The 12,500-nt window shown below is 45.3% G+C and overlaps 1 protein-coding gene across 3 annotated transcripts in view; it reads left to right on the forward strand.

The window, feature by feature from the left end:
• lama5 (laminin, alpha 5) overlaps window positions 1–12,500 on the forward strand; it is a 117,752-nt gene that overhangs the window by 71,274 nt on the left and 33,978 nt on the right. For all 3 annotated transcript variants that reach the window (XM_063208848.1, XM_063208847.1, XM_063208849.1), the window contains 14 exons: window positions 271–413; window positions 1,131–1,234; window positions 1,785–1,938; window positions 2,461–2,624; window positions 2,835–2,943; window positions 3,088–3,185; window positions 3,492–3,696; window positions 4,660–4,786; window positions 6,682–6,821; window positions 7,227–7,342; window positions 7,828–8,039; window positions 8,281–8,482; window positions 10,369–10,513; window positions 10,872–11,012. In XM_063208848.1, the coding sequence (XP_063064918.1) occupies window positions 271–413; window positions 1,131–1,234; window positions 1,785–1,938; window positions 2,461–2,624; window positions 2,835–2,943; window positions 3,088–3,185; window positions 3,492–3,696; window positions 4,660–4,786; window positions 6,682–6,821; window positions 7,227–7,342; window positions 7,828–8,039; window positions 8,281–8,482; window positions 10,369–10,513; window positions 10,872–11,012 (2,060 nt within the window). The remainder of the gene's footprint in view (window positions 1–270; window positions 414–1,130; window positions 1,235–1,784; window positions 1,939–2,460; window positions 2,625–2,834; window positions 2,944–3,087; window positions 3,186–3,491; window positions 3,697–4,659; window positions 4,787–6,681; window positions 6,822–7,226; window positions 7,343–7,827; window positions 8,040–8,280; window positions 8,483–10,368; window positions 10,514–10,871; window positions 11,013–12,500) is intronic.

Below are 12,500 nucleotides of genomic sequence, written 5' to 3' on the forward strand. Positions count from 1 at the left end.
CACAAACAATGCTAGATACAGTATAGAGTAGCTTTGCAATGCCATGTTCATTTTTTTTAAATTACTTCAAAATCTCATAGCTTTTCTACAGATGAGAACCTTGTTTCATAGACCTGTGGCACTGTTTTGTGTCTTTAGAATTGATATAGCCTACTGTAGGTACAATGTTTTTTTGGGAAAAATGTTAGCATATTGAAGAGAAGAAATGTTTACTTTGCACAAAATGTCTGTACGATGTCTGACTTCCTCCACATTTGCCACTGATTGCAGGTCTTGAGCAGGCCAAGGAGATCGTGTTTGCCCCCAGCTCTGAGCCAGCCTTCGTCAGCATCCCCCAGAACAGGTTTGTGGAGCCCTTCGTGCTCAACAACGGCACCTGGACCATCATCATCGAGGCAGAGGGTGTTCTGCTGGTGAGTCAATATCCGTATCCGTGGCCAGACTAGTTTCCTTCCACCACACACACATAAATTATCTGAGTAAACAGTAGACGTGTGCACTTGTTTTATGATCAGCTGTCTCTGCACTGGTTGGATTATGTTTGTGGTGGGTCCTTGTCGGGTTTTCATTGTTTTTCAGTACCAACATAGTTCTGCTGATGCTACTCAGACTAGTTCAGACCAGTAGATTACAGTCTTCATTTGTCCCATGGGGATATTTATTTTCACATCAGTATATGTTTAGTACAATATTACAGCTCTCTGCTGGAGCTGCACACACATGCAATAGCAGAAAAGTATGAAGAGGTACTGTTAATCCTGCCTCTTTACTTTGGGTGGAGAGCATGGGTATCTGACATTAGCAGACTATCTCACCTAAGTATCAGTTAAGTCCATGTTTTGTTGTTGCATGTGCGCTCACTGTACACTGCACGGTATTCCGTTTTTTCCTGTGTCTGCATTGGTGCCTGTGTGCTGTTCTCTGTGTGCTTTTCTGTGTGTGTGTGTGTGTGTGTGTGTGTGTGTGTGTGTGTGTGTGTGTGTGTGTGTGTGTGTGTGTGTGTGTGTGTGTGTGTGTGTGTGTGTGTGTGTGTGTGTGTGTGTGTGTGTGTGTGTGTGTGTGTGTGTGTGCGTGTGTGCGTGTGTGTGTGTGTTTTCTGACTTCATCACCCTGTCTGCATCCTTGTCCAGGACTACCTGGTGCTGTTGCCCAGTGCCTACTATGAGGCCCCCATCCTCCAGTTCAAGGTCACAGAGCCCTGCACATACAGCCCCTCCCAGGACGCCAGCCAGAAGTAAGCACCACCACTCATACTGCACCTCCACCACCATATTGGAACCCACTGCTCTAGGATGCACTGTTCAGCATGTTTTATTCCATTCTTCCTTTTGTTCCATTCCACTCATTTACATTAATGTAGCCATATTGCACCACATTGCAACATATTAGAAGACACATCTTCACCATATCCACAGTTGCATCTACACTTGCTGCTATTCACCCATTTTAGCCTAAGTCCTTTTTGGGAAAGGGTGCCCTCTGCCTATTAAATCCTAGATATCTCAGTCTCAGAAGCACATAAACATGAAATAAGTTTAATTTAAAAGCTAGAACCTTCATTTTGCATAAGAATGTGTTCATTCAGCTCTAACATACCCACTTTTTTCATAAAAACCCTCAAATCTCAAGAGCCTGAATGCAGCGTATATGTGTCTCCAGGCTAAAATGGGTTAAGGTACAAAGTACAGTCCCAAGAGCAATGCAGGATTACCATAGTTTTAGTAGTATTCCATGTTCTTGTTGTATGCACAATCTATATTGTTCCATCTGTCTTGCCACCGTAGTTGTCTGCAGTACCAGTACCTCTCTCTGGAGGAGTACCTCTTCATCTCTGGCAACGACGCCAGCTGCAGATCTGACAACCACCTGCCCCGGCCCTGCCAGAACGAGAAGATTACCCCCAGACACCCCACTATGGCCATCTGCAGTGGCAACGATGTAAGGGACATGATATTGCATGTATATTACAGTTTATGTAGATATTGGATATAGGAATTTTGTGTGCCCTCCACTTGGTCATGTGTGCATAGAAATCGTGTTTTTTTCCCCTATGTTGTGAAATATCTGTTCCTCTCTCATCTGCAATCTCTAATTCTGCAATCATGTACATGCTATGACAAACTGGAGACATTGAGAATGGACTAGCTCCGAAAAGTCTGTTTCTCCAGTTAAACCTCAGACTAAAGTTGTTAAAATGTTCGACTTTAATACACTTTTTCACACAAGCCTTGTGTGCGCCTCCTTTTTTCCTATTGTCTTGAGTGATTACTACTTTTTGGGAGTGCACGCACCAAGCAATAGACGGGTGTTAAGTTGGAGGCGCAGACGCCGACCTTTGTTGGTCTTTTGTCATGCTATAACAAATCAATATCAATCTGACATTTTACTGTACTGTATGAGTTTAGTTATTACTTTTTTCATGTATGTAACAGCATTTTCTGGTTCTCCTTCCTCCTGTAGATTAATGTGCAGCTGGTGGGTAAGATGCATGCCCCAGGAGACTATGTGATAGTGGTGGAGTACGCCAGTGAGGAGGAGACCGCTCAGAGCCTCACTGTGTCTGTCAACACACCCGGCGAGCCCACGAAACAGGAGCGCATCACCCTGGCCCACTGCAAATACAGGTCAGTGCCAACATTCAGCAGTCAATACAATACAATGTGGTTTTGTTAATTATGTATCTAAGCTGTCTAAACCACTCTGTGACAACTACACTTTCTTTTTTTAATGGACAGACTTCTCTTTCACATCCATCGACAAGAAAGTAAAATAAAATGTGACTGTACGCTAAAGAGATCATGCTTAAACAATCCTTTGGTTTTACTTGCCCTCAGCTTCCTGTGCCGAGCTGTTGTCGTGAGCAACCAGAATGGTGTGGCCTCCTTCCCCCTCTCTACTGAGATCGATCTGGAGTTCATTGGCGACAGAGCAAACTTCTTCCTGGTGAGAACACAGTGCAATTGGTTTTAGATTACTACCACTAATGGTTAATTAGTAGTTTTAGATGACCTATAATCAATGCTGTCCAAGTAAAATATTGTGATTGTGTGATGAACTAATAAACTACCTTTGTTTCTGCTCACCTAGAACAAAGTCTACCTCATCCCCAAGAAAGAGTTCACCATGGAGTACTTGGTACCCAAGAAGCATTGCATTAGCACACACGGGCAGTTCCTTCCTGACAGGTAAATTAGGCATTCAACATTCAAACAACAGGGCATTACAAATATACTGTATAGCCACTGTTCTGCACATTGTTACTTTGTTCATGTTTCCTTTATTCCAAACAGTATTTAATTCAATGTCCCATTGAATTCTTTTATGTCATGTTTCATATCAAGCTGCACAGCATAGCCTTCGCAATGATGATTGTCACATATCTCTGAAACTGACCTAACCCCCAACACCTTGACTAACGAAAGTTCTTTGTTAACAACATGTTGACAACGTTGCCGCACCTGTCTCCTCTTCTGATGTGCTCTGTGTATTAGTGGTTCCTGCATCCCGTCCCGGTTCCAGACCCCACCCAAGGCCCTGATCCTGAAGGATGGTCAGGCCTCCTCTGTGCAAGAGCCCATCCTGGCCTCCCCACCTGAGCCAGGCGTCCAAGGAGACCAAGTGTCCACCTGGCCCGCCAGCAACCGACCCGCCACCGCCGCAGACAACACAGACCTCGTCCACCTGGACGCTTCGCAGGTCAGCTTAGCCCTATTCAGCTCAGCTCAGCCACGTATGAGAAGTGAAAGACCCACTGGCAAAGACCTATTTTCCTTGGTCCAGGTAGACAAATGCTGAGGCACTCAATGTGGCAATGTTCACTTTGTATTATTTGGCTACAACAAAAAGTAAAAATTGCAACCTTGAGTGTCTCAGCATGTGTCTACTCGGAGCAAGTTTGAGAGACCCTACACTGATGAGCACCAAGGGAAAAAGGTGAAGACCCAGAAGCACTCCAATTACCTGCTTGTGTTTGATCCTATTTCCTCGTGATAAAACACACCATACAACAGATTTGTGGTTATGCCTCCTTACAAGTGTGCAGCCCAGATTATACTCCAAGGGGCGCTTTATGGGGAGACAGTACCATGGACTGTACTCAGTTATGGACGAGGGTTGGGGAGACCGCTGGTCGTTCACTCCCCCCACAAACCAGGGCTGCGTTTCCCAAATTGGGAACTGAACTGGCAGCCTGTCTTCCTGACCATGTGCCCATGGCTGACTGTGTGTGTGATGGGCTAGATGCAGGGGTTGGGTTTTATTGTGTGCACTGTGTACTGCGATGTGCCGCCATGTGAACCCAGTGACCAGTGGGACTACTGGCGTCTCTTGGAATGTGATGGGAACAGGATTATCTCTTCTCCGCTCTGATCTTCTTTCTGTGTCTCTCCCTTCATCTTCCCATCAGGGTAATTGGTTGTAATGTGAATAAGGATAAACGAGTACAGTTGTAGCAATGACAATTCTTTTGGCATGATCAAAACACACCTCAGAGATGAAGATGAGGAAGAACAAATAGATCGCTGGAGTTATTAAAAAAACATTCATTCATTATCAGCAAGCTTTGCAAGACAACGATTTAGACTGAGCAACAACTGTCTACGTTTCCATCACGTAGTAAAGTAAACCTGAGTGTTTTAATGTGTGATGTGTCCTCTTCAGAATGCCGTGGTGTACACCACCCGAGTGCACGACCTGGGTCGCTACGTCTTCATCCTGCACTACCACCAGCCGGACCACCCTACCTACGCCACGCAGGTCTACGTCAACGGGGGACGCATCTGGCAAGGTCAGCCTGCTGCTCTAGTCTAGCTGCTATATTCTGTTGTTTTTTTTCTAGTGCAAAAAATAACAGCAAAGTACATAATAACATGCTCTACAACAGTGGTCTACAATTATTTTTCCCCTTGGGCCAAATTATGTATCAAAAATGATGCTGAGGGCCAAACAAATCGCCCAACCGTGTGGCCACAGATAGGACAAATCTATGTTTTTATTTGTTCCGACTTCATGACGGGCCAAATGTTTGCCATGCCCAGGCCGGATCTGGGCCGCGGGCCGCCATTTGGAAACCACTGCTCTACAATATTGTTTCTCAACGGGAGAACAGGGGGCCTTGGGGAGCCCCAAGGGGGCGTTGAGAAGTTGCCATTGGGGGGAATGAGTCTTTTTTGTTTTTTAATACTAAGGGGGGTGTTCGCAGCTTTATAATGAGGTCGAGGTTGTGTTGGGAGGCTTGTGATCAGGTCAATGGGCGTTTATTCAAAAAAGGTGGAGAACCACTGGTCTATTCAGTCTATTGGGAATAGTCTTTTAGTTATACATTACAATTTTTGTCATTATACATTATTATATGGTTGTGACGTCATCTGTCGAATGCTCCATTCATTTCAACGGGGCTCCCCAACGTTCGGACGTCTGTTATTTTTCGATAACGGACGGGTTGGTCTATAACAGACCGCTGTCAATGGCAACAAGACTTTTCACTGCTAAAGCGACTTTTCATCAAGACTCTAATCAGCTGCTGTGATAGACAGCACCCGTTGTCCTGGCTACCGCTGTCAATGGCAACAAGACGTTCACTGCTAAAGCCACTGGCTTGTATACAAGTCAGTGGCTAAAGCGAATGTTTCATATCACTCCGCAGGGGGTCCGGTCTTTTGTCACTCTAATCAGCTGCTGTGATAGACAACACCTGTTGTCCTGGCTAGCCTACCTAGCTGTTGCCTAGCGGTGTTCCACAACGGCACTGTTTTGTTTTGCGCAGCAACAATCTTAATAGGTCTTAAGAAATGTCCCCGCATGTGTGAATCATTTAAGTATATCCATATAATAAGCGGGTTAACTTTCGGCGAGTCGGTCGCTTTGTGGAATAGCAGCACTTCAGAGAGAACAAGACCCCTCCGCTCCGCGTCGGGGTCTAAAGATTCTCTCTGTCGTGCTGCTATTCCACGGTAGCGACCTTCTCGCCGAACGTTAACCCTTACTTAAAGTCTTGCTGAAACTGGTTAAAGCCCACTTAGCCAAGTGTCTAACCTAGGAGAAAGACCAAATTAGCACAGACAAAAGTAAAGTAAAAAAAAAGAACTTTTTTGCTCCTGCTTTTTTGACTGAGTCTAACAGTGGAAGCAAATAAATCTGAGACATTTTGTCAAATCATGATACAGTTTTGATTTCTCTTCTTCTGACGTGTTGTTTTAGCCTGCTGGTTTGATCTCAGCACTTGTCAGCTGTTGCTTTTAGAGTGCTTTAATAAATAAATGTGACTTGACTTGACTTGACTTGAAGTGATTACTTTTCACTACGCTGCACCAAATTATTTCACATGGCTCTAGGCTTTTATACACAGTCATGCACAATTTGAGCTGCAAAACAAAAGCTACTGGACAGTAGTCGCTTTAGAAGTAATCTCCTTAAAATAACTTCTTTCATGTTTCATGAAATGCAGAAAGACTCAGAAGTGCTCAGGAATTGTAGACAAAATCTTGAAGGTACTCTTTGGTGTAGGGGAAAAATCTCATCAAAAAGTAAGGAGTGTAAGGCACTATTCTTTATCTAAAAACTATAAAAAGCCTTTATTTGAACATGACTAACTCAGAAGTTTATGATAGACCTCAGGGTAAGATGTAGGAGGGTGACGAGTTCTTCCTTTCCTCACACCCTCTGTGTCTGTGTTCCCCTCAGGTCATGCCAATGCTTCCTTCTGTCCTCATGGGTACGGCTGTCGTAGTCTTCTGATTGCGGAGAACCAGGTCATCCTGGATGTGACGGACCATGAAGTGATTGTGACCGTGCGTGTGCCAGAGGGCAAAACACTTTGGCTGGTGAGCTATTTGCACACACAGCACAGTGCTTGGAATGTATACAGTTTGCAAGTATATATCACTGACCGCTGGGTAAACAAGTTACAAGAATGTACACATCCTGTGTCAAGTTGCACGACAAACATCTGCACACATGAAATCCCTTTTCTTGTTTTATTTCATCTCATAACATTATTTAGGAAATAAAACCTCTAACTTTTCCATTCTATATAATTTACTGGATTTATTCATCAAGGTCCATTGGACTGAAAGGGTCTGGTGCAGCCTCCTCTAACATGAAGTTATGATTGCAATAGTTTGTACCTTTTTGTGTTTTAGAATGGCATACTGTATGTGTGAAAGTGCTATGTGTACCTATGTGTTTTATGTATCTGACTGGCATGGTGTGTTGTCTGCTTGCTATAGGACTATGTTCTGGTGGTGCCAGAGAACAGCTACAGCTCCAGTGTTCTGGACGAGGAGCCTCTGGACAAATCATACGACTTCATCAGCAACTGTGGACAGAACAGCTTCTATATCGAGTAAGAATAATATGAATAATCCTGTACGATAAACTGCAAATAGACAGCGAACATGTCCAAAAATGGCAAGTTCATGAAATTGATTATCTCATTCTGTGTTAGGGCTTGCTAACAGTGCATTACTTTCATCATGAGTGCCTCATTAGGCTTCAACTATTTTGCTACACCCTCTAACTTGCATCCCTTTTTCCTCTCATCCTCTCCTCTCGTCCTCTCCTCTCATATCCTCTCGTCCTCTCCTCTCCTCTCGTCCTCTCCTCTCCTCTCATCCTCTCCTCTCTTCTTCTCCACTGCTTGCCTCTGGTCTTCTCTTCTCTTCTCTTCTCTTCTCTTCTCTTCTCTTCTCTTCTCTTCTCTTCTCTTCTCTTCTCTTCTCTTCTTCTCTTCTCCTCTCTTCTCTTCTCTTCTCTTCTCTTCTCTTCTCTTCTCTTCTCTTCTCTTCTCTTCTCTTCTCTTCTCTTCTCCTCTCTTCTCCTCTTCCTCAGTGCGGAGAGAACCACCCCATTCTGTCGCAGCTCTGCCGTGTCCCTGTCTGCGTTCTTCAACGACGGGGCCCTGCCATGCGGCTGCCACGAGGCCGGAGCTGAGAGTGACACCTGCGAGCCTTTCGGAGGACAGTGCCAGTGCCGCCCCAACGTCATCGGCCGAGACTGCTCACAGTGTGCCACCGGATACTGGGGCTTCCCCAACTGCAGACGTGAGTAGACCTTACTCAGGGATAGATAGAGACAGGGTATGGGGCAATTAAAATGAACACAACAACTGTAGGAAAGTAAAAGAATGACAACAGAGATGAAGAAAGTGGAAAAACCTGTACAGATTTGGTTGTAGATTTGATAATGAAATGCCACTTGGAGTGGAGGAATAGTTGACATTTGCGTTTGATGTGTGTTCATTGCATGATGTTGTGTATGTGTCTGTTTGTGTTCTGCCACCAGCGTGTAACTGTGGGACGCGTCTGTGTGAGCCGGTGACGGGCGAGTGCATCTGCCCCCCGCGTACGCTGCGTCCCGAGTGCATCATGTGCGAGCCGGAGACCTTTGGCTGCCACCCCCTGGTGGGCTGCGAGATATGCAACTGCTCCAGGCCCGGAGTCACCTCCGCTGACATCAACTGTGACACCAACAGCGGACAGTGCAGGTCAGACCTCAGACCTCAGAGCTCAGTACTACTGCTCCTGGACTCACAGGGCCTTTGTCACCAACTTACTTTCACAGTCATGATTACGTTTACATTTACAATTGCTAAAAGCGCTCTTGCACAGTTTTGAAGACTGCATTTACTTTGCTTTCAAGATCTGGTACTTCTTCAGGTGTGAAAAGCCTCAACTGTATTTGCTCATTGGAAAACAAAACCACACACTTTTATTATTATTTTTGAATGGGACATTACTAACAACATAACGAAACAATTCTGGTAACTACGTAATAATATTGGTGAGCGAGACCCAGTGGTTTCAGCAGTCTGTTGGCAGGGGTATGAAGTACTGCAATGAGGAAGAGTGAAGCAGGGAAGCATCATCTGATATCATTAGACCTTATTTCCTCTCCTGTGTTTATACACTTATAGAGGAGGATAGAAATAGACTGGCACAGTAGCTTAGAGGGAGCGTGTTCAAATATTATGCTAGTCTTTTGCTGGGATCCACTAAACACACACGGGCGCACGCACACATGCACACACCCTCACACGCACGCACTCATGCACGCACCCTCTTGCTCTTAACTTCCCATAAATCAGTGCCTGGGAAAACAGTGCGCTCTGCGTCCTCAGTCTGTCATTTAGCCCACGATGCCAGGCCCCTATTTTAGCCTGGGACATAATAATAACGCACTCCAGAATCACCAAACTAGGAGAGGAAATAAAAGCCCACTGGTCAGTCCCCAGCAGGCACAGGGCAGTGTGACCAGAGTTCTTGGAGTCGTAGGACACATAGGTCTTGGATTGAGAGCTCTTGTCTTCATATGGAGAGGGGTCAATGGAACAATGACCCCTGCTCAGTCACATTTTTCTCTCTTACAGTCTTCTCTTTCTGCACTTCTCTCTCCTTGCACACTCCCTCTATCCCCCTCTCCTCATGTCCTCCTCTCTCCCCCTGTCCCTATGGACTCTCCCCCCTAACTTGCTCCCTCACTCTATTCTTCTCTCCTTCTATCTCTATCTCACTCTCTTGAAGAGTCTATTCTGACTTGTTACCTCTCTCCATGTCTACCTGTATTTTATCTGCTCTTCTCTAACTCATTCCTTCACTCGCTCTCTATTCTTATCTCCGTACACTGTAAAATATTGCAGCCAGTTGAACGTAAAAAAGGAAGTTGCTCTGCTGCCATAAGTTTGAAAGTTAACTCAACTTGAGAAAGCTTTGAGTTGAGTTAAACCTTGCATGGAGTTCACTAACAAGCTTAAGGCAGCAGGGCAACTTGTTAAGTTTAACTGGCTTGCAATGCAGTGTAGACTCTCTTCTAACTTGCTGTCTCTATCCCTCTCTCCCACTACCCTGTCTCCGCTCCTAACCTGCTTGCTCTATGCCTCTTCACCTCCATCTATAATCGTCGTCTCTCACTCCATTTCCTCTCTCCCCCTCCACCACGCTCCCTCTATCCCTGCATCCGTAATCGTACCTGCGGAGAGGAATTCCGCAGAGAGGTGCCGCATTCCCCAGGCACATTCCCACTCCGCAGCCAGGAATCCAGCGGATCTGTCCAGACAAGACAGGGCACAGGGCCGTAAAACAGGCACTGAGAAATCGCAGCCTCCGGGGTCGCACAGTCTGAAATACAGCTGAACTATAAGCCTGCCTGATTACAGGCACTCAGATAGACAAAAATGACCTTTCAAAACTCCCTAGACATGCTCATATACACACTCCACTCACTTACTTAGCTCTCCCAAGACGTAGGAGAATTTTGCCTATTTTTGGCACAACAACTAAAGGATATTTATATCCGTAAATGTTTATAAGAGACTTTTTCTCTGAATGTAAATCAGCGTTTTTAATCTTCCACCTCCCTGCGTGCCCCACTCAGATGCAAGAACAACATCATTGGCCGCCAGTGTGACCGCTGCGCCCCCGGTTTCTATGGATACCCCAACTGCAGGCCATGTGACTGCAACGAGGCCGGCACCGAGAGCGAAGTGTGTGACTCGCACAGCGGACGGTGCCTCTGCAAGGTATGGTACAGGGGGACACAGCCAGTGATGTCTCAGCATTAAGCATGAGATTAAATGAGTGTTATGCCATGAAGGTCCCCCTTCATTATGTCAAAGGTGCTTTATAAAGGCAACTTAAGGACTGTCATCAATAAATACTCCTAATATGTACTTGGAATGCTGAAAATATTAAGAAAAAAATCTACATTTACATTTTTAAACATTATAACAATTTTTTAGTAGCCTATAGTCTCAACTTCATATTTTATAGACCGACACAAACACTATCATGTGGTGGTCAGTTCACCTTTTCGATAAAATGTGCCAATCAAAGCTGAACTTGGTGAGGCTGACCGCTCCTCCCCTATTTCCAATTTAGGAAAATGTGGAGGGTGATCGCTGTGACCAGTGCCGCCTGGGCACCTTCCACCTGGACCCCACCAACCCCAAGGGCTGCACCAAGTGCTTCTGCTTCGGAGCCACCGACCGCTGCCGCAGCTCTGACAAGCGCAGGAAAGAGGTAAGAATAACGAGACCTGGGGGTGCGTGCTACCCTTGTGGTGCTGCCCTGCTTGCATGCCCATGTCCATGGGGACCCAGTTTTGAGTCCGGCTTGGGTCAATTCCCAGCCCTCCCCCGGTCTCTCTCTCCTACTGTCTTCCTGTCATACTCTCCATTGTCCTATCAAACTCAAATTCTAATTCAGATGTGCTTTATTGGCATGCCTGGGAGTATCAGTGTTGCCAAAGTTTACAAAGAAAATCAACATACAGTACATGAGAACATTAAGGTCAATAATACCAGATTAGTCCTATCATTAATAAAGACACAAAAAGCCTATAAAAACAGAATAGCGAGTCTTCTGCTGTCATGCTTTTCTCTAGTGCCGTGTTAGCCATACTGCATATTGGGCCACCCAGAAGGGGGATAAGCATGAACCCTCTCTGAGGCCCAGCCACCCAGGGCCAAGTCAATTGTAAACTGATGAAGGGGGCCCCAATAATTGGATCTTTTCAGCCATCAGTGCCTCAGCCATCTCTCTGAGCAGGCCTTGGCTTGTGCTGAAAGCTTAACAAGCAGAAATGGAAGATGTCACGTTATCCTTGTCATGTGATGTGACATGTACCCAAAAATGTTGGCTGGGTGGGTCTGTAAGATCCAAGTTTTCCTACAAAACTCTCTCAACAGCTGTTTAGGCGCCGGATGTAGAATGTGTTGTTTTGCCCTATTTGGCGTCTTTTCTGAGCATATCTGGTAACCTCATCATGAACGCATGCAAGATATGTGATTATATACCTTCAATTAAAAAAAGAGTTGCTGCATACATCCAGGGCCGCTGACAGCTGTTGCTGGGCCCGGGACAACGTCTTCTGAAAGGACCCTCCACCCAATACATAGAATGTAATGAGAACCCAATTCAGGGCCCCCTTCTCTTCCTGGGCCCGGGACATGTGACCTGTTTGTCCCCCTTGTCTTCTTCCCTGCATACATCTGTATAAAATCAAAGTAGTTCTGCGTACATGTATTACAGTCACACCATGCAAGTTAAAGCTTGCCCCTCCAAAACCTACAGGCAGAAATAGACAGAGCTGTCTCATCATGTCATTTAATTAGTACACTGTAATTTATCATGTACCTTTGGATGAATTCATTATGTGAAGTGCAGTATGTACCATATGTGTGTGTGTACTGTATGTATCTACATGTGCGTATATGTGCACACTGTATGTATCTACTCTATGTATGCATGTTTCGCTACCTATCTGTTCCTACTACTGGACTGTGTAATGTATATTTATGTGCATTACACAGTAATAATTTATGACACTGACTTGCAGGTCATGGATGTGTGTTTCTCTACGTGTCTGTTCCTATGTACATTTATATGCATTACACCAGCCTGATAAACCAGCGTAAATGTGAGACCGGAGTAATTTAGTCTGTCCCCCGATGAACGATACCTCGGACGATTGCTGACAACCTGTTGTTTTTTCAAACCGTGCCGGCG

The sequence above is a fragment of the Engraulis encrasicolus genome, chromosome 10 (assembly GCF_034702125.1).
Source record: "Engraulis encrasicolus isolate BLACKSEA-1 chromosome 10, IST_EnEncr_1.0, whole genome shotgun sequence".
Lineage (NCBI taxonomy): Eukaryota > Metazoa > Chordata > Actinopteri > Clupeiformes > Engraulidae > Engraulis > Engraulis encrasicolus.